The sequence below is a fragment of the Carlito syrichta genome, unplaced genomic scaffold (genome assembly GCF_000164805.1).
Source record: "Carlito syrichta isolate Samal-C Ts95f unplaced genomic scaffold, Tarsius_syrichta-2.0.1 Scaffold305642, whole genome shotgun sequence".
Taxonomy (NCBI): Eukaryota; Metazoa; Chordata; class Mammalia; order Primates; family Tarsiidae; genus Carlito; species Carlito syrichta.
The window spans coordinates 1,457,602-1,481,063 of NW_007249738.1; the positions used below are offsets into that span (position 1 = coordinate 1,457,602).

The 23,462-nt window shown below is 50.3% G+C and overlaps 1 protein-coding gene across 5 annotated transcripts in view; it reads left to right on the top strand.

The window, feature by feature from the left end:
• The window catches only part of SLC9A8 (solute carrier family 9 member A8), an 82,317-nt gene extending 59,154 nt beyond the window's left edge, over nt 1-23,163 (top strand). For 3 of the 5 annotated variants that reach the window (XM_021714404.1, XM_008061941.2, XM_021714405.1), the window contains 6 exons: nt 8,917-9,033; nt 11,385-11,467; nt 15,006-15,117; nt 19,642-19,862; nt 21,917-22,063; nt 22,893-23,163. In XM_021714404.1, the coding sequence (XP_021570079.1) occupies nt 8,917-9,033; nt 11,385-11,467; nt 15,006-15,117; nt 19,642-19,862; nt 21,917-22,063; nt 22,893-23,000 (788 nt within the window). In that variant the 3' untranslated portion in view covers nt 23,001-23,163. The remainder of the gene's footprint in view (nt 1-8,916; nt 9,034-11,384; nt 11,468-15,005; nt 15,118-19,641; nt 19,863-21,916; nt 22,064-22,892) is intronic. The other 2 variants (XM_021714406.1, XM_008061940.1) reach the window with 2 other exon arrangements.
• Nucleotides 23,164-23,462: the final 299 nt, after the last annotated feature.

Below are 23,462 nucleotides of genomic sequence, written 5' to 3' on the forward strand. Positions count from 1 at the left end.
GCGCTACCACGCCCGGCTAATTTTTTGATTTATTGTAGAGATGAGGTCTCGCCTGCCCAGGCGGGTCTCGAACCCGCGGGCTCAGGCAATCCACTCACCTCAGCCTCCCAAAGGCATGGGATTACAGACTGAGCCACCGAGCTCGGCTGTATCGCTTTTTTTTTAATCTAGTCCAGCTTCAATGGGCAGCATGGTTGGTTCCATGTTTTTGCTATTGTAAATAGAGCTGCTACAAGCATGTGTGTGCAGGTATCTTTTTTGTAGAATGATTTGAGTTCCTCTGGGTATATTCCCAATAGGGGGATTGGTGGATCATATGGAAGCTCAATTTCTAGTTCTTTCAGAAATCACCACACTGTCTTCCAAAGAGGTTACACTAGTTTGCATTCCCATCAACAATGTATAAGTGTTCCTTTTTCTCCACATCCTCACCAGCATCTGTTGTTTGTTTTATTAATGATGGCTGTTTTTACTGGGGTTAGGTGGTATCTCAATGTGGTTTTGATTTGCATTTCTCTGATAATTAGTGAGGCTGAGAATAGACACTTTTGAGAAGTGGCTAGTCATGTCTTTTGCCCACTTTTTAATGGGGCTATTTGTTTTTTTCTTTTCGGCGTGTTTGAGTTCCTTGTAGATCCTGGATCTTAGCCTTTGTCAGATATACAGTTGGCAAATATTTTTTCCCATTCTGTGGCTGTCTCCCTGCTCTCTTGATGGTTTCTTTTGCTTTGCAGAAACTTGTCAGTTTGGTGAGGCACCACTTGTCTATCTTATTTCTTATGGTATGAGCACTTGGGGTTTTGATCAGGAATTGATTTCCAGTTCCAATTTCCATAAGGATGTCTCCTGCAGTACTCACTTTAATTTTTTTTTTTGCGTTGGAATCTCACTCCATTGCCCAGGCTGGAGTGCAGTGGCATGCTCACAACCACCCCAGCGTCGACTTGCTGAACTCTGGCAATCCCTCCACCTCAGCCTTCCAAGTAGCCGGAACTACAGGAACATGCCACCACGCCTGGCTAATTTTTGCGATTTATTGTAGAGATGAGGTCTCACCAAGTTCTCTGGGCTGGTCTCAATCCCATGGGCTCAGGCAATCCACTCGTCTCGGCCTCCCAAAGTGCTGGGATTGCAGGCTGAGTCACCAAGCCCAGCCTTAATTTTTTTTTAACGTAGCCATCCTGATGGAAATGTAGCAGTTGGGTTTGGATGTGCAGTGATGTGGTTCTCATGTAGTCTGCTTAGAGTTCATTGAGCTTCTTGAGCCTACAGTCTATGTGAGTTTAGCTTTCATCAAATGTGGTCAGTTTTTGCCCATTTCTTTAAATGTTTTTTTCTGTTCCCTCTCTCTATTCCCCGTTAAGACTTCAGCTACTCCAGTTATGATAGCTAGCATGTACTATTGGCCCCACAATGTACTTGTTCTTTTTTTCAGTCTTTTTTTTTCCTTGTAAAGACAGGGTCTTGCTTTATTGCCCAGGCTGATTTTGAACTCCTGGCTTCAAAGGGATCCTCCCAACTTGTTGGGATTACAGGCATGAGCCACCACTCCGAGCCTGGTTTTTTTTTTCTTTGTTTTTTTTTCCTGTATGCTTTATTTTTCTTGGTCTCTACTGCTACCATACAGAGTCTCGTGTTAGCCACATCCAGTGTGTCTCTTATTTTAGATGTTGTATAATTCACCTACGGAGGTTCCCTGGGATTGTTTTATGTCTTCTATTTCTCTCTTCATCATGTTCGTGTTTTTTCTATATTCGTAAAACATATGAAACATATATATAATAGCGTTTGTTGTTTTTTTTTTTTGAGTCAGAGTTTCACTCTTTCGCCCAGGCTGGAGTGCATTGGCATACTCAGGGCCACCACAGCTTCAACCTGCTGGACTCAGACAATCCTTCTACCTCAGCCTTCCAAGTAGCTAGAACTACAGGTGTGTACCACCTCGCCCAGCTAATTTTTTGATTTATTATAGAGACAGATCTTGCCATGTTGCTCAGGCTGCTCTTGAACCTCTGAGCTCAGGCAATCTTCTCACCTCTACCTCCCAAAGTGCTGGGATTACAGGCGTGAGCCACTGTGCCTGGCTATAGTAGCTGTTTGCTAATCGTATCATCTCTGTCATTTCTAGGTCTGTTCTTATTGATTAATTTTTCTTCTACATATAGGTCACATTTTCCTGCACTTTGCTTGCTATTAATTTTTGATTGGATGCCAGTCATTGTGAACTTGATGTTGTTGAGTACAGGATTTCATTGAATTTCTTTTTTGAGTTCTGGACTTTTTTTCCTGGCATGAATCTGAGTCTCTTGGAATCAGTTTAATCCTTTTTGAGGCTTACTTTTAGACCTTGTTAGGGCAGGCCCAGGGTAGCAATGCCCTAACGGGTCATCTCTGCTGAGAACTCTCTGACTGGTGGGAACGCACACTGTCCCCAGCCCCATGCCAGCTTTGGGAGTTTCCAGCCTGCTCCTTTGATAGTCAGTGACCTCTGTCTCCTCATCAGCAAGATGGACCACTGAATGCTTGGGCTTGCCCTCCTGAGCCGCAGCAGGGGAGCAGGGGTTCTGGGGAGGAGTGGCTACCTTGTTCCCTTCTGGTGAGAATTGCAGCCTACCTGCCTTTTGTCCAAGGTCAGAAAACAGTTCTATTTCCTATCTTGTATGGTTTCCTGTTGTTTATAGTAGGACAGTGGTAAGTGTGACAGTTACTTCTTCACATGCAATGTGAAAGTTGCCACTGGTTTTTTTTTTTTTTTTGAGTCTAAGTCTCACTACGTTACCTAGGCTGGAGTGCAGTAGCATGCTCATGGTCATCCCAGCATCGACCTGCTGGGCTTAGGTGATCTTTCTGCCTCAGCCTTCCAAGTAACTGGAACTACAGGCACGTGCTACCATGCCTGGCCAATTTTTTATTATTGTAGAGATGAGGTCTTGCCAAGTTGCCCAGGCTGGTCTTAAACCCGTAGGCTCAGGCAATCCACTTGCCTCGGCCTCCCAAAGTGCTGGGATTACAGGCTGAGCCACAAGGCTGGCCAGTGGTTTTTTTTTTTTTGAGTCGGAGTCTCACTCTGTCACCCAGACTGGAGTGCAGTGGCCGCTCCCGGCCACCGCAGCCTCGACCTGCTGGGCTCCGGTGATCCTTCCGCCTCAGCCTTCCAAGTAGTCGGAATTACAGGCATGCACTTCCAATGCCCAGCTGATTTTTTGATTTATTGTAGAGATGTGGTTTTTAATGATTCCGCTGAAGAGCACTTCCTGCCCACAGCTCACTGTGTGGAGTCACATGTGGGTGCCCCGGAGCAGATCTTATCAAGAAGAAAGCAGAGAAGACGCGGGGCATTTCACTGGCAACCTCTGTAACCCTCAGGTCTTGCTTGTTTTTACTCCCAAGCCAGTTCACCAGGATAATGCTGTCCTGGTATCTACCATCAGGTTCCCTCTTTTGGCCTCACTGAATGTTCGCGCCTACATAAACATCACCTGTGAGTCATTTGGCTCTAGCCTGACTGTTTTTACCTTATTGTTGATACATTGTTCCTCCACTCCCTTGGGATTATCATTGAGTATCTGTTCATGCATCTGTTTAAATCTGTGGCTAAAACACAGGAGTGCTTTTCTCTGTCTGAGCCACAGTGTCTTCTATCTCGAGGGTTTTGCTGCCTTAGGGACCCTGCCCTGAGCCAGGCCAGGAACATACCTACTCCGGCCATGCTTTGCCTTAGGACATTTGTCAGACAGGTTTTCAGAGATGGGTAGGGTGGCCCCCCCAAGTCATGGTGCAAGAGCACAAATGAGAAAGGGCATTTCTGCTGCCTTTCCCTTCCTTTTTCTGCTCTCCTTTTCCTGCCCATCACCACAATGAGGGGTTCCCAAGACCATGCAGCAGGACATACTCTTCCTAGGAGTCATGAACCGTTGACCTGAATCCACATGTTAGAACACAGAGGGTAAGACCTGGGTGGTGTGACCGGCAGACCTGGGTTCGAATCCTAGCTCCTCCTCATTGCTTGTGTAACCTCTGACTAGATTTAGCCAGGCTGAGCCTCCACTTTCTCATCCTGAATAAGGCTTGATAGAGGGGCCAGTCCAGGGCACATGCTGAGAGCACGAGGCAGTGACACAAGTGAGGTCCTGATGGGCGTCATGTTATTGCCTGGATGACCAGGTCCTGGTTTGCCCCAAGAGCCCAGCTTCCCTGCTGTCTCCACATGATGAATTAATAATATCCCCTTGCATTCTCAACACTGTCCTGGTTTCAACAGAAGATTGAACAGACGCCCTCATTTTTCCTCAGCAAGTGTAGCTGGTCTCAGAATCTTGGATCTCCTAGAGCACGGCATGCTCCCCTCACTGGCTCAAACCTTGGCACCTGCTGTCCCACTGCCAGGTTCCTCCTTCCCCAGACCCTTCCCTCCCCAGGTCTTCCCAGGGTGGCTCCAGTGCCACGTCCTGGGGAGACCTCTCTGGCCAGCTAAGCTCCTGGTGCTGCCTCTGCTCCTGCCACCCTCTCACCCAGCTCTCATTTCTTCTAGTTGTTTCTCTCTACCCAAAGCTGCCGCGTGTGTTGTACATGTTGTCTTCCGCAGGCGGGACCTGATCTTGTCTTGTATGCTGCTGTAGCCCTAACTAACAGCAAGGATAGTTCTCAGATAGGGGAGGCACTTAATACCTATTAACTGAGTGGATGAACAGATGGTTTTTCAGCTTGCTTTCTTAAAATGTAACAATATATCTTGGAGTTCCTTCCACGACAGTGCAAATAGGTCAGATTCTGTTTTCAGTGGCTGCACAGTATTCCATAGGGAGAATGGCTGGGACTTGGTCTCCCCCATGACTGATGAACATTTAGCTCCTTCCAGTGTTTCTCTCATAAGCAGTGCTCAGTGAACTTCCTTAGATATGCACCTGTGCTTTACGACTGTACATCGCACCTTTGGCCAACTTTGTGCCAGTGTTTTACAGAAAGCGGCCGGGACAGGGCAGGCAAGGGCTCTGCAGGCCTGGGAAGGAGCTGGGATTCTGTTATACGTCCAAAGGCAAGAGACTTGAGGCCTTGAAAAGAATCACTCAGCTAGTTATACACACTGTATATGTGATATGATTGTTTACTACTTTTTAAAATATGGACACATTTTAAAGTCACCTGATAAAATATTAACTGGCAGTCTGCATAATAAAGTGTTAATAGTAATCACCTCTGGACAGAGAATGGGGGGTGAATGGGGATTCTCTTACTGTGTGCCTTGATGAGTCTGAATGTCTCATAGCAAAATATGTTTATTATTGAGTAATTAACAAAGAAGACTCGGTATGTGTGGTTTGACTCAGCCTTCAAGAAGTACGTCATATTTTACCCACAGTAAGGTACAAGACAGTGAAAATTGTATCATGATCATTTTCACTGCCTTTTTTTTTTTGCTGAGTTGGAGTCTCACTCTTGTCACCCAGGCTGGAATGGAGCGCATGCTCACAGCCACTGCAGCCTCCGACCTGCTGGGCTTAGGCGATCCTTCCGCCTCAGCCGTCCAAGTAGCTGGAACTACAGATGCACACCACTAATTTTTGTGATTTATTGTAGAGACAAGGTCTCATCATGTTGCCTAGGCTGGTCTCGAACCCCCAGGCTCAGGCAGTCCTCTCATGTTGTCCTCCCAAAGTGCTGGGGTAACAGGCTGAGCCATCGCTCCTGGTCTTCACTGCCTTTTATAAAATATTTATTTATTTGTAGAGATGAAGTCTTACTGTGTTGACCAGGCTGGTCTCAAATGATCCTCTCTCCTTGGCCTCCCAGAATGTTGGGATTACAGGTATGAGCCACACACCTGACTTTCACTGATTTTTTTTTTTTACTTGAATCCCTTACTTTCTTCTTCTGGTACATCAAAACAGTGGATTTAATCATACACAGAAGTGGATTTCTGCCCTTCCTTCCCTTTTTCTTCCTTCCTGCACATTTATGCAGCATTATCTGCTGTCTTAAGTGATTTTGCCTTCTTAAAGGAAATTCTTCCTTAAGGGAGCCTGCTCTGGGTCAGTGGATAAGGGTGGCCTGGGTGGCGGAGATCACCTGTGCTTGGCGGGACAGATAGGACAGATACTTGAGCTGTCCCTCAGGCTTTTACACCCACTGCTGATCCTGACTCTATCTGCAGTTCTGTAGCCCAGAACTGCAGAGGCCTGATCCCATACTAGCGAGGGTAAGTGCTTGTGGCTTCTACAGGTGGCCTGTTTCCAGCATCAGTGGGTCAAAGGCACAGGTGGCAACTGTGGTCCAGACTTAGCCCCAGACAGAGTTTATTTATCTATATAGAAAAGTGCTAACCATTCGAATTAGTAGCCATCATTAAAGGTTTAAGATTTCCCAAAAGAAACAGATTTCCGGTATCTCTAAACAAAACAGGAGAAAGATTGGTCAGCCCGAGGTCTCCATCCCACAGAGCTGCCATCAGCCTTTGTGGACAGGCTATATGTCCTTCTCCACGGACCTCCCACTGAGGCAGCATGGCTTTCCAGGAGTTCTGTCCCCAGGGAACTTCCACAGTCCATTGTCGGGTCTGACTGCATGGAGACTTTGCTTCTGGAGTGTGGATTTTTTTTTTTTTTTTTTGAGTCAGAGTTTCAATCTTGTGCCCAGGCTGGAGTGCAGTGGTATGATCACAGCCACCACAGCCTCGACCTGTTGGGCTCAGGCAATCCTTTTGCCTTGGCTTCCAAAAGTGCTGAGATTACAGGCATGTACCACCACGCCTAGCTAATTTTTTTATTTATTATAGAGATGAGGTCTTGCCAAGTTACCCAGGCTGGTCTCGAAACCCTGGGCTCAGGAAGTTCTCTTACCTCCACCTCCCGAAGTGCTGGGATGACAGGCGTAAGCCATCATGCCAGGCCTGGGTTGACTTTTACATCAAAGTAAGAACCACGGTCTCAGCTCTGCCCGTGAGTTGATAGCCTCTCTGAAGCAGCTGGTGGGAGAGAGCCTCAAGGCCGATCCAGCCTCACACTGATGTGTCGTTGTGCCCCCTCCCCAGGCTGACAGCTGCGCTGAGTTCCAGTTCCAGTCCAGATTGTGGTTTCGTGGCCCTCTTTGTGTGGTGCTGCCCTTGGTGGCATCAGTGGCTGTGTTGTGTTGCAGGATCCAGAAGGATCAGGTGTCCTGTTGGTCCCCTGCGGGGACATACTGAGAGGAGCCTGGCCTTAGAGAAGAGCTGGTGCTTCTGGGCTTGCACGTGCCTGCTATCTTGTGGAGCAGGACTCGTGGGCATGAGTTTTCCCTGTGCCCTAGTGGCAAGCAGAGTCTCCTGCCCGCTTGCTCACCTTCACATCTTGTCAGGTGTTGTGGGAAGTGGGAAGTGTTGTGGGACTCTGCCTGCCTGGCCACCTCTGTAGAGAGAAACAGCAGGGCAAAGGCACAGGCTATTTCTTAAGAGAGTTGGGGACCAGATGTCCTGCCTGCTGTCGTTCAGCCCACCCACAGCCATTGGACAATACAAAAGTACCTTCCGATATGTCTAGGGCACTGTGTGGACAGTGAGCTTGGCGGTTGGCATGTCTGCCGTTTGGTGCTGTAATTGTTGCCCTTTTACAAATGGGAAGTTAGCCAGTTAAGCCGTGTTTCTACAAAATGGCAGAAGTGCATTAAAACTTGGCTTGTAAAGTTTGACTTGTAATTAGTATATTTTGGCAGTTTTATTTGATGGCTTTTTTAAAAATCTGAACTTCCTGCTATAATCAAATGTTTTAGGAAAAAAGGTGCAGTGGTTCACACCTGTAATGCTAGCACTTTGGGAGGCCAAAGCAGGGGAGGATTGCCTAAGCCCAGGAGTTCAAGACCAGCCTAGACAACATAGCAGGCCCGCATCTCTACAGAAAATAAAAAAATTAGCCAGGCATGGCAGCATGCGCCAGTAGTCCCAGCTACTCAAGAGGCTGAGGTGGGAGGATCATCTAAGCCCAGGAGATTGAGGCTGCAGTGAACTGGGATGGTGCCACTGCACTCCAGCCTGGGCGACAGAGTGAGACTCTGACTCAAAAAAGAAAAGAAAAAAAGAAAGTCTCAGCATCCTTACATGCCGCAGCAACTCCTTTCTGCTACCCAGATCGGGATATCCTGAGAAGAAGCCTGCATCGGGTTCCTCAGGAGTGACTTAGGGCCAGTGGACAATGTTGAGACTCAAATCCTGATAAGTAAGCAAAGAAGGTAGCAGATGCTAATGGAGGGCTCTAAAGAAAGGGCACGCACCTTTTTAAAGAGCACATTTCTCTTTTCATATTACAGCACTTATACATGGTGACCATGGGAAACTCAGAATTAAGGAGCAGGATTTTAAAAGTCAGTCAAAGCCCACCCATTCTCCATACCCAGATTATTCTGCTCTGCAGATCAGTTCACCTGGGAGTGAAGGAACCACTCTCACATTGTCCCTTTAAGCTGACATCCGTTCCAGTACCCCTCATAGATACCAAGCTCTCTGACGCCACATTCCTTGTGTAAAGTGGTTCGATGCAGCCAGCCCCCATACTTATGGGTTCCCTATCTGCAGATGTGGAGGGCCAACTGTGTCCTTGGGTGACGGACAGCTCACCCCTTTTCAGCCCTGGTACTGTGATGGCCACTTTACATGGCTTATTTTCACTCACCCTACTAACAGTTCCATGAGTATTATTAGTCCCACTGTACACAGGAGAAAACCAAGGTGCTGACAGGAGAAGTGACTTGGCTCGAGGTAACCTAGCTAGTAATGAAGCTACCAGAGAGAAGGGGCTCCTAGTATTTCTCTAAAGCCTCTGGGAAGCCTCCAGTATTCTTTTCTTTCCCCCTTTTTTAAAGCCCTAATACTCTAGGCTCCAGGGACTTGCAGGCCATGAGTGATCTGACCTGGTATCATGGCAGGTGCTTTTCTGTCTTCACTCTCTCCAGGCATCATGGCTATCCTGTTCTCTGGCATCGTTATGTCACACTACACACACCACAACCTGTCCCCGGTCACCCAGATCCTCATGCAGCAGACCCTGCGGACCGTGGCCTTCCTGTGCGGTGAGTCCTGCCCATGTGGCCACACCTGGCCCAGAGCCCCTCCTGCTCACCCTGTGTTGGGGGTGATTTATCCTGGCAGCAGGGCAGTAATTCCTCCCAGCCAGCTGCACTTCCTTCTCTTTGGCTCATTCCTCTGGCTTGGAAATTCAGCAAAGCAAACCAAACACCTAATAAATGGAACACCCAATGCATACAATTTTAAGATCAAAAATAGAACTAATAATTATGAACATTTGAGACATGCCTTTTTTATATTAAAGTAGCATTTCCAAAAATTATTATTCCTTGGAAATGATCTTAGCGATGGTTAGATGGAAAAGCCTCTGTAGTCAAGTAAGAGTTTAGGAAATCCTGCATCAAGTAGAAATGTAATAAGTTTGTTAACTGCCAGACTTTTCAGCTACTGTGCATTATCAGTTTCTAAGAGGGGTACATAGGTGTAGCATTTCCCGAACTTGTTCACCCACACTCAGACTTTATACCTGGAAGTGAAGGAACCACTCTCACATTGTCCCTTTAAGCTGGCCCTCAAATGGCTGTGCCATAGCTGTCATCATCAACCTCGCCCGTAGTGTTTGGGGGGCTTGTCTCATTTTGTTGAAGCCCTGGTTCCACACTGGTCTGTGCTAGGGGGCGGGGCAGCCATACGGGAACTTGCACCGGTAAAGAGACTCACACGAGGAGTGGCTGTATGACCTGCCTGTGGTCTCATGGCCAAGCGGCGATCGGAGGCCAGGTCTCTGCTCCTGGGCCTGTGGGTGTTTCTCCCTCCGCATCCCTCTAGGAAAACCAGGGCTGTGGGCTCTGGCCCTGGTGCTTCTAAGTAAAGGAACGCAAAGGAAAACTTCCATCACTTCTACTTCATACCCATCACACTGGCAAATACTTCTGACATGGGTATATGGAAAATAGACCTTGTGGATGGGACATTGATTCCATCTTTTCTGAAGAGTCTAAATTTAAAAGGCACATAACTCTTTGACCCAGTGATTCAACCATCTGGAATTCAGCCTGTGTACGGGGCTGTTTGTTGTAGCTTTCAGAAATAGAAACAGCCTAAACGTCCACCTGCAGAGGATTGGCTAAGTTAGCCGTGATGTATCCATATACTAGAATGTATGCTGCCAGGGAAAAGCATAAAATAGATCTGAATGTGTTCTAAATGTGCTCATTTGGAAAAATCACAAAAATATTTAATAGATAAGAAAAAATTTCAAAGAAGAAAAGGGTGAGTATACTGGCCAGTGTGTGGACTTGTTTTAAAAGGATACATGTTTGAAGGAAAAAACATTGCTTAAATCTTTTAAAACAGCCTCACTGCCTTACAGTGTTTAACTATTTTAAAATATAGTCTTCATCTCTCTAGTTATTAGGCAACTCTGGGGACATCGCAGCTGAGGCAGGGAGCCTAGTGTTAGAAATTTATAGGTGTAGCCGGGTTTGGTGGCTCAGCCTGTAATCCCCCGCCTTTGGGAGGCTGAGGTGAGTGGATTGCCTGAGCCCGTGGGTTCGAGACCCGCCTGGGCAACTTAGCGAGACCTCATCTCTACAATAAATCAAAAATGAGCCGGGCATGGTAGTGCGTGCCTGTAGTTCCAGCTACTTGGAAGGCTGAGGCGGAAGGATCACCGGAGCCCGGCAGGTCGAGGCTGCGGTGGCCGGGAGCGGCCACTGCACTCCAGTCTGGGTGACAAGTGAGACTCCAACTCAAAAAAAAAAAAAAAGAAAGGAAAAAAAAAAGAAATTTATAGGTGTGTTTTCTTAAAATACACAGGCTTGTACAACGGAGAGTAAATGTTGGGCTTTTTGGCTTGCAGAATAGAGCCTAGAGTTAGAGACAGATCTCATTCTGCAAATCCCGCTGGGCATAAGCTGTTCTAAACCTCATGGCAGCATTAACTGTATTCAGTTAATCATGTGGCTTTGTCCTCTCTGGCCAGGAAGTTGACACAAAGCCCTTTCACACTTGTCGTGTGGTGTCTGCAGTCATTGGCTCTGCATTTTTGCCACTTTGTCGCTGTGGGATCCTTGCTAATGACAGTGTTCAGCAAATGGATAGATTCATGTGTTTATCATCTTCCCCAGAGGGGATGGTGCTCATTTGCAGAAATATTTGACAGTTGACTCATTACATTAAGAGATTTCTAAATAGCAGGGACATGTTGCTTGAGTGATACAAAAGAATGAGAATCCAAAGACAAGTTTCACCAGGATATTGGTTGCAGGAGTTTCCAGAAAATAAGTAGTGTTATATTGAATTCTGACTAACGAATGTTTGCTTGTTTAACAATGCAGTATATACTGGGAGAATATCCTTGGGGCTGAATAATCCATTCTTTGGTTTGTTTCAGAAACATGTGTGTTTGCATTTCTTGGCCTGTCCATTTTTAGTTTCCCTCACAAGTTTGAAATTTCCTTTGTCATCTGGTGCATAGTAAGTATTTTCCTTATTTTTTATTTAATTACTTATTTGTAGATCAATAACCACATGTTCTGGATTCATTTATGTAACTGTTAACTGTTCAAAGTCAACAGCTACATAGACACTCTTCTGTTTAAAGTTTCTTTTGTTAAAACGAATCACAAACATACAATAAGTGGGTAGGAGTGGAATTAAGTGAATGAATATTCCTGGAAAAGGAACTTTGCTTGTTATGAAGTTTTTTTTTTTTGAGTTGGAGTCTCACTCTGTCGCCCAGACTGGAGTGCAGTGGCCACTCCCGGCCACCGCAGCTTCGACCTGCTGGGCTCTGGCGATCCTTCGCCTCAGCCTTCTGAGTAGCCGGAATTACAGGCATGCGCTACCACGCCCGGCTGGTTTTTTGATTTATTGTAGATATGAGGTCTCGCTGCCCAGGCGGGTCTCGAACCCGCGGGCTCAGGCAATCCACTCACCTCAGCTTCCCAAAGGCACGGGATAACAGGCTGAGCCACCGAGCCCAGCTGTTATGAAGTTTTTAATGGCCATGAATATTATGCTCTCCTTGAAAAAAATAAAAGTTTGTGTGTTTCTATGTTAGAGGGTAAAAGCAGACTTCAAAATTGAATATGTAAGCTGGACATGGTGACTCACGCCTGTAATTCCAACACTTTGGGAGACGGAGATGAGAGGATTGCCTGAGCCCATGGCTTCAAGACCAGCCTGGGCAACTTGGGTGAGACCTTGTCTCTACAATAAATCAAAAAATTATCTGGGCGTGGTGGCCTACACCTGTAGTTTCAGCTACTTGGAAGGCAGAAGGACTGCCTAAGCCTAGAAGGTTGAGGCTGCAGTGGCCGTGAGCGTGCCACTACACTCCAGCCTGGGCAACAGAGTGAGGCTCCAACTCAAAAAAAAAAAAAAATTGATCATAACCATCTGAAAATATTATGTATAGAAAAAAGAAAATTTAGGCATGTGTTCACAGTGGCTATAGAAGGGAATGATTTCTACTTTTTCTGGGTAATATATAATGTACTTCTTAATGTGGTTTTCTTCATACTTGTCTATTGATGAGCATGACCTTGAACACTTATTTAAAGATGACCAGGCCCTTACCTTCCCTGGAGAGGCAGCCAGAGGAATTACATCAGGTGATGCTTATGATCAAGGGGAGTTGGGAAACTAGCCAGGTGTGCCTGTAGTCCCAGCTACCTGGGACTGGGACTGAGGAGGGGGGATCACTTGAGGCCAGGAGTTTGAGGCTATAGTGTGTGATGGTCGTGCCTGTAAAAGGCCACTGCATACCAGCCTGGGCAACATAGCAAGACCTTTATTGCTAAAAAATAAAAATAAAGATAATTTTTAAAAGAAAGAAGATTTGAAAAGCAGTGTTATAATTGGACTGAGGATAGCAGTAGGAGGCAGAATAAGCCTTCAACAAAGGAAAAAAATAAGTTTAATCATTTGCAGCAGAATCAAATCCTTTTTGGGAATGGAGTGGAGGAAAATAAATGTTTACTGTTTAAAAGGTGGTCTAGCTCCCTCAGTCATCTGATCAAAGTGACATCAGTGGTTTCTAACACCTGGTGTTCAGCCGCATGTTCCCAGGGCCTTGTCCAGGGTCTTCAGTAGGTCTCCATTCCTGTAGCATGAGCTGGTCTCCCACAGGTCCTACTGATGACTCGTCCTCTAATCCCCACTTGATTTCTTTGCTTTTCTTTTTTTTTTTTGAGTTGGAGTCTCACTCCATTGCCCAGGCTGGAGTGCAGCAGCACGCTCATGGCCACCCCTGTGTCAACCTGCTGGGCTCTGGTGATACTTCCACCTCAGCCTTTTGAGCAGCCAGAACCACAGGCGTGCGTGACTACGCCTAGCTAATTTTTTGAGGTCTCACCATGTTGCCCAGGCTGGTCTCGAACCCACGGGCTCAAGCAATCCTCTTGCCTTGGCCTCCCAAAATGCTGGGATTACAGGCTTGAGCCACCACGCCTGGCCTCCAGTTGTTTCTTTGATGTCTTTTTTTTTTTTTAGCTCCTCTGTTAATTTAAGGCATTTAAGAAGCACACCTTACTATTGCTGAAGTGTCGTAATTCATCTGCAATTAACTTGCATTGCCAGGTCCACTTAACAAAACATAGCTATCAGAAAGCAAGCTTTTTTTTTTTTCACACCGTCACCTACAATGTGTGAACTGGTAAGGCCTCCCTGTTTGGCATATGGGAGACACAGAGAAGATCAGGAACCCTAAGCAAAAAGGCGACCTTCTTGCAGTCTGGGTCCTTCCACATCTCAGGCAACATGAGCCTGTTGCTGTTTGTCACTGTGACCTGTCCCCAGACTCAGGTTTCAGGACAAGAGAACAGCAGCAAGTCTTTTATAGGAAGTATAAAAGTCTCTAATGTGGCTACTGGGTCCAAGGGGCCACATGTGGTCCAACCTGAAACACAAGTGCAGGCGTGGAAGATTGGATTTCAGTGGCGAGACAGGGAGGCGACCATTTCAGCCAGGGGTTGGAGGGAAATGAGCAGCTGCTCTGGAGTGACAACTTAGGCTCCTCTGTGCGTGTAGACACGGCTGGCCCTGTGACTGGCGGGGATGTGGTGCTGTTCAGATGGGTTACAGTGCCACCTCGAGGCTCGGCTCAGTGGCCAAGAGCATGGACTTTGGGTCTGAACCAGGTTTGAGACTTGGACCCATCACTTGCTGCCCAGTCAGTTTGGACCAGTTACTAACCTCTCTGTGCCTCAGTTTCCTTGTCTATACAGTGGAAACAGTAATACTCCTTCATAAGAGCTTTGCAATGATTTAAATTTGGCAAGATAATGCATTTAAAACATTTAGCATGTTTTCTGGCAGGAAATGTTTGATGATTTGGAGCAATTATTGTAAACTTGACTATCCAAGGCACACTCCTGTAAGCATTCTCAATTCATGCTTGTGGAAGGAGTGAATCTGAGGCCTAAAGAATGTACTGTGCATGTGTATGTCAGCCTTTTCAGATGCATTATGGGAAACACCAAGGTGCAAAAAACTAACAAATTGCTCTAAGAATCCACTTCAGGAGATTTAAGCTTTGCATAAATCTATGTTTTGTTAAGACAAATATTCCCTTAGGAGCTGGGTGGGAACCAAAAGCCACAGCAAGCACTGGCTGGGTGGCGTAGATGGCTCTGTGGAGACCCTGTCCTCGCTCCTCCTGCTCAGAGAGCAGCGTTTTGTGCGTGGCTAGGCCCTTCATGGTCTGCCCCTTTCCCTGAGGAGCCCCATGGGAGGGGCAGGAACACCTTGTCTGTCCCTCTAGAGTTGGCCCAGTGGGAATGATTGGCACAGCCTGCCCTATGGCAGGCACCCTTGAGATCAGGCTGCCCTTCAGTTAATCTCTGGATACCTGTGCATGGCCTCCTGACATTATTGGTGTCAGTCCCATCTCTCGGACTGAGAGGCATGTGGTGTGCACCCTGGACATGTTGCACTCTGCATTAGCACCAGCAAGCTGCAGCTTGAGGAGCCAGGCCTTCTCACCTGAAACTTACTGTGTTGCTGTTACCAGGTGCTTGTACTGTTTGGCAGAGCGGTCAACATCTTCCCTCTTTCCTACCTCCTGAATTTCTTCCGTGATCATAAAATCACACCGAAGATGATGTTCATCATGTGGTTTAGTGGTAAGTCAAATCTTTAATAAACAGGCGAAGGGAAAATATCTGTCATAAAGGGACACGTCACTGCAGAGAGAACACATGGTTACTTGCTAGAGCCCTTTGAAAATGAATTTGCAACCGCGCACGGTTGTTCAGCCTGTTCCCAGCACTTTGGGAGGCTGAGGCGAGAGGATTGCATGAGCCTGGGGATTCAAGACCAGCCTGAGCAACTTGGTGAGACCTTGTCTCTACAAAAACTAGCCAGGCATGGTGGCATGCATTTGTAATTCCAGCTACTTGGAAGGCTAAGGAGGATGGATTGCCTGAGCCCAGCAGGTCAAGGCTGCGGTGGCCATGAGCGTGCCACTGTCCTCCTCCAGCCTGAGCTACAAGGCGACAAGAATGAAACTCCAACTCAAAAAAGGAAAACGAATCTGCCTCATAAGCCAAAAATAATAAAAGGGCCCATTTAGGGGGTCCCACTGTAATCCTGGGGTGCCACTCACCATGGTGCTATGAAGCAGGGGAAGTTTGGGTTTGAGGAGGGCAGAGGACATGCTTAGGATCACGGGACCACTGGAGACAGAGCCAAGGGTTGCACTTCCTTCTGCCTTCTCTTTCCTGTATAGGACAGTGCAGGCCAGGGTCAGGCTGGGTGTGTCCAGCTGTGACCTATGGGTTTTCTTTTTTTTTTTCAGTTGGAGTCTTACTCTGTCGCCCAGACTGGAGTGCAGTGGCCACTCCTGGCCACCGCAGCCTCGACCTGCTGGGCTCCAGCGATCCTTCTGCCTCAGCCTTCCAAGTAGCCGGAATTACAGGCATGCGCTACCACGCCCGGCTGATTTTTTGATTTATTGTAGAGATGAGGTCTCGCCAAGTTGCCCAGGCGGGTCTCGAACCCGCGGGCTCAGGCAATCCACTCACTTCAGCCTCCCAAAGTGCGGGATTACAGGCTGAGCCACCGAGCCTGGCTAACCTGTGGGTTTTCTAAGCTGAAGTAATAATGGGTCAAAATAAGAAAGGTGACTCGTAGCAGGAGGATCACTTGAGGCCAGGAGTTTGAGACCAGCCTGGGCAACATAGTGAGACTCTGTCTGTACAAAAGAAAATTGTTTTTTAATTAGCTGAGTATGGTGGTATACACCTGTAGTCCTAACAACTTGGGAGGCGGAGGCAGAAGGATGGCTTGAGCCTAGAATTTCAAGACTGTGGTGAGCTACCCTACCACTGCACTCTGGCCTGGGTGACAGAGTGAGACCAAATAAATAAATAAATACAAGGTGAAAGTTGAAACATTTGTGTGCTACATGCTAATTTTGGATACTTTTCCTCTTAATCACAAAGTTCTGGTAGCTTTTTTTTGTTTTTTTTTTTGAGTTGGAGTCTCACTCTGTCACCCAGACTGGAGTGCAGTGGCCGCTCCCAGCCACTGCAGCCTCGACCTGCTGGGCTCCGGCGATCCTTCTGCCTCAGACTTCCGAGTAGCCGGAATTACAGGCATGCGCTACCACGCCCGGCTGATTTTTTGATTTATTGTAGAGATGAGGTCTCGCCGCCCAGGCGGGTCTCGAACCCGCGGGCTCAGGCAATCCACTCACCTCAGCCTCCCAAAGGTGTGGGATTACAGGCTGAGCCACTGAGCCCGGCAAGTTTTGGTAGTTTAATTTGAATGTTTCAGCTTCTATTTAATCACTTTTCAAAGGATGGAAATTATTTCATATAATAACTACCTCCTAAAAGAACTGGATCCATGGGCATCTTTAAATGTGCTTTTGAGTAATACATACAGCTCTTTATGCTTTCTTGTTTAAATATTATAATTAAAATATTTTCCATGTAGGCTGGTATATAGCAACATTCCTCATCAGCTCTCTAACCAACAGCATATCCCTACACTGTCTCAGATTCCTCTTCTTTCCAAAAGGCCATGTTTAAAGATATATAGGGATGTGTGCGTGTGTGTCTGTATGCATTTACATATGGTAAGAGAAATCCATTTTCTTTTTTTTTTTGAGTCGGAGTCTCAGTGTCACCCAGGCTGGATGGAGTGCAGTGGCACACTCACAGCCACCACAGCCTCGATCTACTGGGCTCAGGTGATCCTTCCACCTCAGCCTTCAAGTAACTGGAACCACAGGTGCATGCTACCACGCCTGGGTAATTTTTTGATTTATTGTAGAGACGAGGCCTCACCATGTTGCCCAGGCTGGTCTCAAACCCCTGGGCTCAGGCAACCGTCTCACCTCCACCTCCCAAAGTGCTGGGGATTACAGGTATGAGCCACCATGCCTGGTCCCTTTTGTTTCTTAATCATTTTTGCCAGTGAGGCAAACTGTTCTGTATAGTGGTTGACCCAAGATCTTGAAAATCTTAAAGAAAAGCTGAGAGTTGTATCAGATGTTTTGCAAAGTTATGTGAGCCATTTGGGAGAGAGGATGTGTGGGTGAGACCCTTATGGGGAAGGTGAGGGCATTTTAAATAGTGGGGCTGCTGGCTCACATGTTCTCGGGCCCTTCCCCCGTGGAGACCTGCCGTCTTTCTGGCTCCGCCACCCCCGCCTCTGCCACCAGCTCATCCATCACTCCTGAGACTGACAGAGTTCCCCTCATTCCCAAGGGCACCAGCACCACAGCCAGCATCCCTGTCCCACAGCCAGTGGCCTCTGCTTCTCCCTCACTATGGCTGCCCTCTGAGTGGGCTGTCCACACCCCCTTTCTCCGCATCTTCACTGCCTGTGCACTGAGCTGAATTGGGCTTTGTTTGGTCACCAGCAGCCTCCCGCAGCCAGGCCTAAAAGGCGTGGTCTGCCCTGTCTCCCAGCCTGTCTGCTTCCCACCACACCTGCCTTATAGATGCAGACCCCCTCACCCTCCTCTCCTGGCCTGCGGGCCACACTCCTGCTCCCCTCTTCCATGGGGTCTCCTCAGGCTCCCATCTTTCTCCTCCTCTTCCTCCCTCACTGATCCCTCAAGTAGTGGCTGCCTCAGGACTCGGCCCCAACCTCGCTTCTGTTCCTGTGCTCTTCCTTTCACTGAGTGAGCTCAGCCATCCTGGCCTCGACTTCCATCCAGTTCCCTTGACCCCACAGCTGTGCCCCAACCCAGATCTTCCTCTGGAATCCAGACTCCTCCTTGGATGCCGTGGAGACCCTGGATCCCACTGTCTGACACCGACCTCCCTGCCCGACCTGCTTCTTTGTTTTGTTTTGCTTTTTTGAGTCAGGGTCTCACTCTGTCGCCCAAGCTGGAGTGCAGTGGCATGGTTATGACTCACCACAGCCTTATCCTCCTGGGCTCAAATAATACTCTGCCTCATCCTCCTGAGAAGATGGGACTCCAGGGTGTGCCACCACACCTGGCTAATTTTTTTGTAAAGGGTCTTGCTCTGTTGCTCAGGCTGGGATCAAACTCCTGGCCTCAAGCGATCTTCCTGCCTCAGCCTCCTAAAGTGCTTGATTACAGGCGTGAGCCACCACACCCAGCCTGCTTCTTTGCATAGCACTTCCGCAGAAAGTACTCCTTTCAATTTTAATGTAGGTGTGACTAGCTTAGGTAGGCGGGTGCACACCCTGTTCTGAGCACATTCAAGTCACTTAATCCTTTGGCCCCTTGGACAGGTTTGGAGAGGATGCGTTGTCACTCACCCTCACCGTGCTCTGCGTCCATCCCCTTCTCTTCCCCTATTGTCTCCCCATCTCGGGCCTGGCGCGCTGCAGCAGCCTAACCAACCCGACCCCACCGTGATGTGCGGCTTCCGCTTCATTGTCTGCAGTGGGTCCTGGTTGTCTGCACCCGCCTTTCTGGCACCGTCTCACAAGTCCTTGTCTGCTGTCTCTCCTCCCAGCTGCTCTGGGAGCTTCTAGCGGCAGGGCCAGGACTGCCTGTCCCCTCACATGGCATCAGGGAACCAGGAAGTTTCTGACAGAGGAAAGTACTGCTTCCCAATCATGCCCCGGTGGCCTGTCACCACCAGAGCAGTGCAGAGCAGTCAGTGCCAGCAGGGGCAACACAAGGACAGCATCTTGACATGCAAGGGGCTCTGGGCAGAGTCCTCCTGCGCCACTGCCTGTGTGGCCATGTGGCCCCTGGAGAATGCCTGCGCCCTTGGCCTGGGCTCCCCGTCTGTGTCGGAAAGGGTAGCAGCACTGACTCTGCCAGGCTTCCACAAAGGCCCAGTGGTGCTAGCGTGCTTAGTGAAGGGCCTGGCACACAGGGTGGGTGCAGCCCACGGTGGCTGTCACGTGGATTCTAAACCATGCGTGTCGGGCCTGCCAGATCCTCGTGCACACGCACCTGATGGTTGGTAGCCAGGACGGGTGCCTCAGTCAATCTGCTCGGGTGGGCGTGGAGTGAGTCCCCCGGGCCCCATGTCTCGGCAGCCTGCGCTTTTTGCCCCTAGAGCCTCCCAGAGCGTGCGCCCACTCTCCAGTGAGGCCTGTCGGAGTGGCCAGCTGGCCATATTGGGGGTCAGCCCATCCCAGAGAGCCCATGAAGCCGCCCTCCCTCCACCTCTGTCCCCAAGGTTCTCTCACCCTGCCTCTGCCCCCAGGCCTGCGGGGGGCCATCCCCTACGCCCTGAGCCTGCACCTGGACCTGGAGCCCATGGAGAAGCGGCAGCTCATCGGCACCACCACCATTGTCATTGTGCTCTTCACCATCCTGCTGCTGGGCGGCAGCACCATGCCCCTCATCCGCCTAGTGGACATCGAGGATGCCAGGGCACGCCGTAGGAGCAGGAAGGACGTCAACCTCAGCAAGACAGAGAAGATGGTTAGTGCCGCTGTGCGGGGCGGGGTGGGTGGGTCCCACTCACTGTCAGGACAGGGGAGGCAGGCTTCAAGGAGGCCCCGTACCTCCACACATACATGCCACGCGTTTACCTGCCGCCCCACCTGAAGAGGAGGCGGGGCATGAGTCTGCAGCTGGCCCCTCCCCTCAAGTGGGGTGTCTGCGAAAGCTACAGAGGTTGTGGGCTAGTGATGTTTGCTTCCCTCTCTGGAGCTCTGTGGGCTGCACAGGAGCCTGGGGCTGCGTCAGATTCCTGCTCGTGCCCTGCCAGCAGCCGAGTCACCCTCAGAACCCGGAATGGAAGGTTTCAAGATTCTGTCATTTCCCCAGCAAATTCCTGCAGACCTCCTGTGGGGGCTGGGGGTGGCCTGCAGTGCCTTCGAGGGCCATGAGAGAGGCGCCTGCCTCCCCCAGGATGGGAAGGGCGGGGGTGTTGGAGGGACCAGGCCGAACTGCCCCACTGTCTTCTCACCCTGTCTGCACCCTCAGGTCTGTGCAGAGCGGGGTGACCAGCGGGGCTGCCCTGGGCATTCGTCCCACCCACACTTCTGGGAATGCGTCTTTCTCTAGTTCCTATATTCAAGACCGTCGGTGACATTAACATCATCAAAGGCACAGAAGTCCTCCTGTGGCCGCCCACTTCTGATGTTGGCGTGTCAGGGCTGGCTGGACCCCTCAGCCCAGGCAGTGCTGTGGCAGGAAACTTCCAGATGACCTTCAGGCCTGGACTCTGCAGAACTTCTCTCTCAGAGGCCCTTCCTCCCGCCCCCAACTACCAGTTTCTGGTTTGTTTTTCACCAGAGCCCTAGCACGGGTTCTCAGACCTTTGATGGGACCTCAGAATTGGTGGCACTTGTGACACATGGGCTGTTCTGCCTCACCACAGCATCTCTTAGGTCTGGGGTGGGGCCCGAAAGAATTGTGTTTTTAACCAGCCGCCAGGAGCTGCGGCCACTGCTCATCCGGTGGACACATTTGCGAACCACAGCTCTGGTAGAACCAGAATGTCCCTCAGAGGAGGAGCAGCTGTGTTTCTGGAAGGTTTTTTGGTGCAGTTTACGTGCTAATGTTTCCTTGGATTATCTCAGATTGTCCTGATAAGCTGCAGGAAACGGGTGCTCTCCCTGTGCCCATTTTGCAGATGAGAATGCTGAGGCACTGTGGGAATTCAAGTCACACGGCTGTGTTCACACAGACTCAGAGGCTCTGAGTCTGTGTGAACAACCACACTCGACACCACGGTTGAGTGCTCTGAACTACCACACTGGACGCCACGGTCCTCAAAGCAGGGTCCCAAGACCTGCAGCATTACTGGAGGTGCAAATTTGTGGCCCTCACCCAGACCTGCTAAATAAGCAGCTGTGCGGGTGGGCCTGGTGGGCACAGTATTTTGCATCTCCACAGGCCTTCAGGTGATTGGGCCAGAGTTTAAGAACCACCGCTCCACTGCCTCAAAATGCCCTCCGCTTCGCTCGCCTGCCTCTGCACCGCTGTCCTGGGGCTTCACTGGACTCCCCTGGCAGAGCACCAGTGCTGTGTTCATACCCTGTCCACCTTCAGAGGGTGCACATAGCTCTGTGACTGAGCCCTCCCCTCCACCTGGGGTGGCTTTCTTCACCCCTGTCCTGTTCCCACAGGATGTGTCGCCTCTCCTGCACTGATCAGCAAAAGCCTGCCTGAGAGGCCACCATAGCTGGCAGGGCCACAGGCAAAGAAACAGAAGGTCCCCTTTGTTCAGCACACTGGTCCTGAGTAACCTGGGACGGTGGCTCCCAGTCCTGGCTAAATGGCAGTCGCCTGGAGGGCTTCAGACCCCAGCCCCACCCCAGGACCTCTTCTGTGGCTGTCCCTGGCAGGGTCCCAGGGAGCCATTGTGTTCTGACAGGCCTTCCTGCCTCCCTGGAGGCTGACTGCTGCCAGGGTCACCCTGCACTGACTGTAAAGTGGAGTCAGTGCTGAGGATACTGGCAGCCTGGGTGGTGGGAGGACTGCCAGGAAGATGCCCCCCTGACGGTGCCGGTCGCCTCTTCCCCCAGGGCAACACTGTGGAGTCGGAACACCTGTCGGAGCTCACGGAGGAGGAGTACGAAGCCCACTATGTGCGCCGGCAAGACCTCAAGGGCTTCCTGTGGCTGGACGCCAAGTACCTGAACCCCTTCTTCACACGAAGGCTCACGCAGGAGGTGGGCACGGCCACGCTCTCCAGGGTTCCTTGCCTTCCTGCTTCCTCCCTCGGGACCTGCAGTGGTCAAGGGCAGGACGGAGGCAGGGAGGCTGGCGTGGGTCCACGGGCTGCTCCCACCCCAGGGCTGGCGTGCTTGTGGAGCTCGGTGTCTGCTGTTCTTCCTTGGCTGCCATGTCTAGTGCTGCTTGAATAATAGCCTTGTGAACAGGGTTTCATTTTCGTGCATGTTAGATGCAGGGTGTCCGGCAGCTGCTGGACCTGAGCTGAGGTGTTCCGGACATGTCAGGGCCTCAGCAGGGCCCCAGACTTGGGCTCCAGCCCGGTCCCTCCAGCACTGCTAGCCTCCATCTGGATGCAGCCTTAGGTGGGTGGGTGCCCGCCTTGTGTGCGCACCATTTTCTGTTCTCAGCGGGCGTGGTAGCTGGCAGTGCACAAACTCCTCCTAGGAGCATGCCCAAAGCCCTTCCTGACAGCGCCCCGTTCTCCACAACCCACGCAGCCATGCAGCTGTCTCTTGGCAGCAGGGAGACGGAGGCCCAGGGAGGGGAAGTAACCCCCAAGGACGCACAGCCTACACACGGCCATGCTGAGAGCAGAGCTGAGCGTGTCTGACTCCAAAGGCACGTGTTAGTGTCACGCCCCCCTGCCTGCTCCTATGTCTGCATGACCCCTCCTGTTACCTTCACCCCACAGTGAGTCCCAGCTCTAGTCAGGGAACACTTGGAAATGGCCTGTGGCCGTCACCACCTCCACCTCCCCCAGACACCCACCCCGGCTCAGCAGCTGCCCCTCCTCCCCTTGCCCCTGACGGCCGTGTCTCACCCCAGGACCTCCACCACGGGCGCATCCAGATGAAGACCCTCACCAACAAGTGGTACGAGGAGGTGCGCCAGGGCCCCTCAGGCTCTGAGGACGACGAGCAGGAGCTGCTCTGACGGATGGGGTGCCATGGCTCGGGGCAGACGGCGCCGAGGACACGTGTGCCACCCACAGACGCCCCACGGGGGCCTCCCGAGGCACGCACATCACGGCCTTCAGAGGGTGAGAGAGCAGGGTGAGGCCAAGGCCACAGAGTCTGCTCCCCCAGAGCCTTCCAGGCTCTGGAGCCAACTGGTCTCTTGTGAAACGTGTCGTCTCCCACTCCCACTGAGCCAGCCTCTGCTGTCCCGTGGGGCTCCCCCCCAGTGGAAGCGACCCCCGTCCCAAGTGAACAGTTCTCCCTGCTGCGTCAGGGCAGCAGTCCCGGCAAGTGGGGGGTCTGTCTGGGAGGACATCTGCAGCACCCCGAGAGGATGCGCGTGGCCATCTGTTCCGCTCCAAACCACCGCCTTCACCGTGCCTCTGCGGGACACGTCTGTAGCGGGGCAGATGCAGCTGCCGGTGCCTTGGAGCTCCCA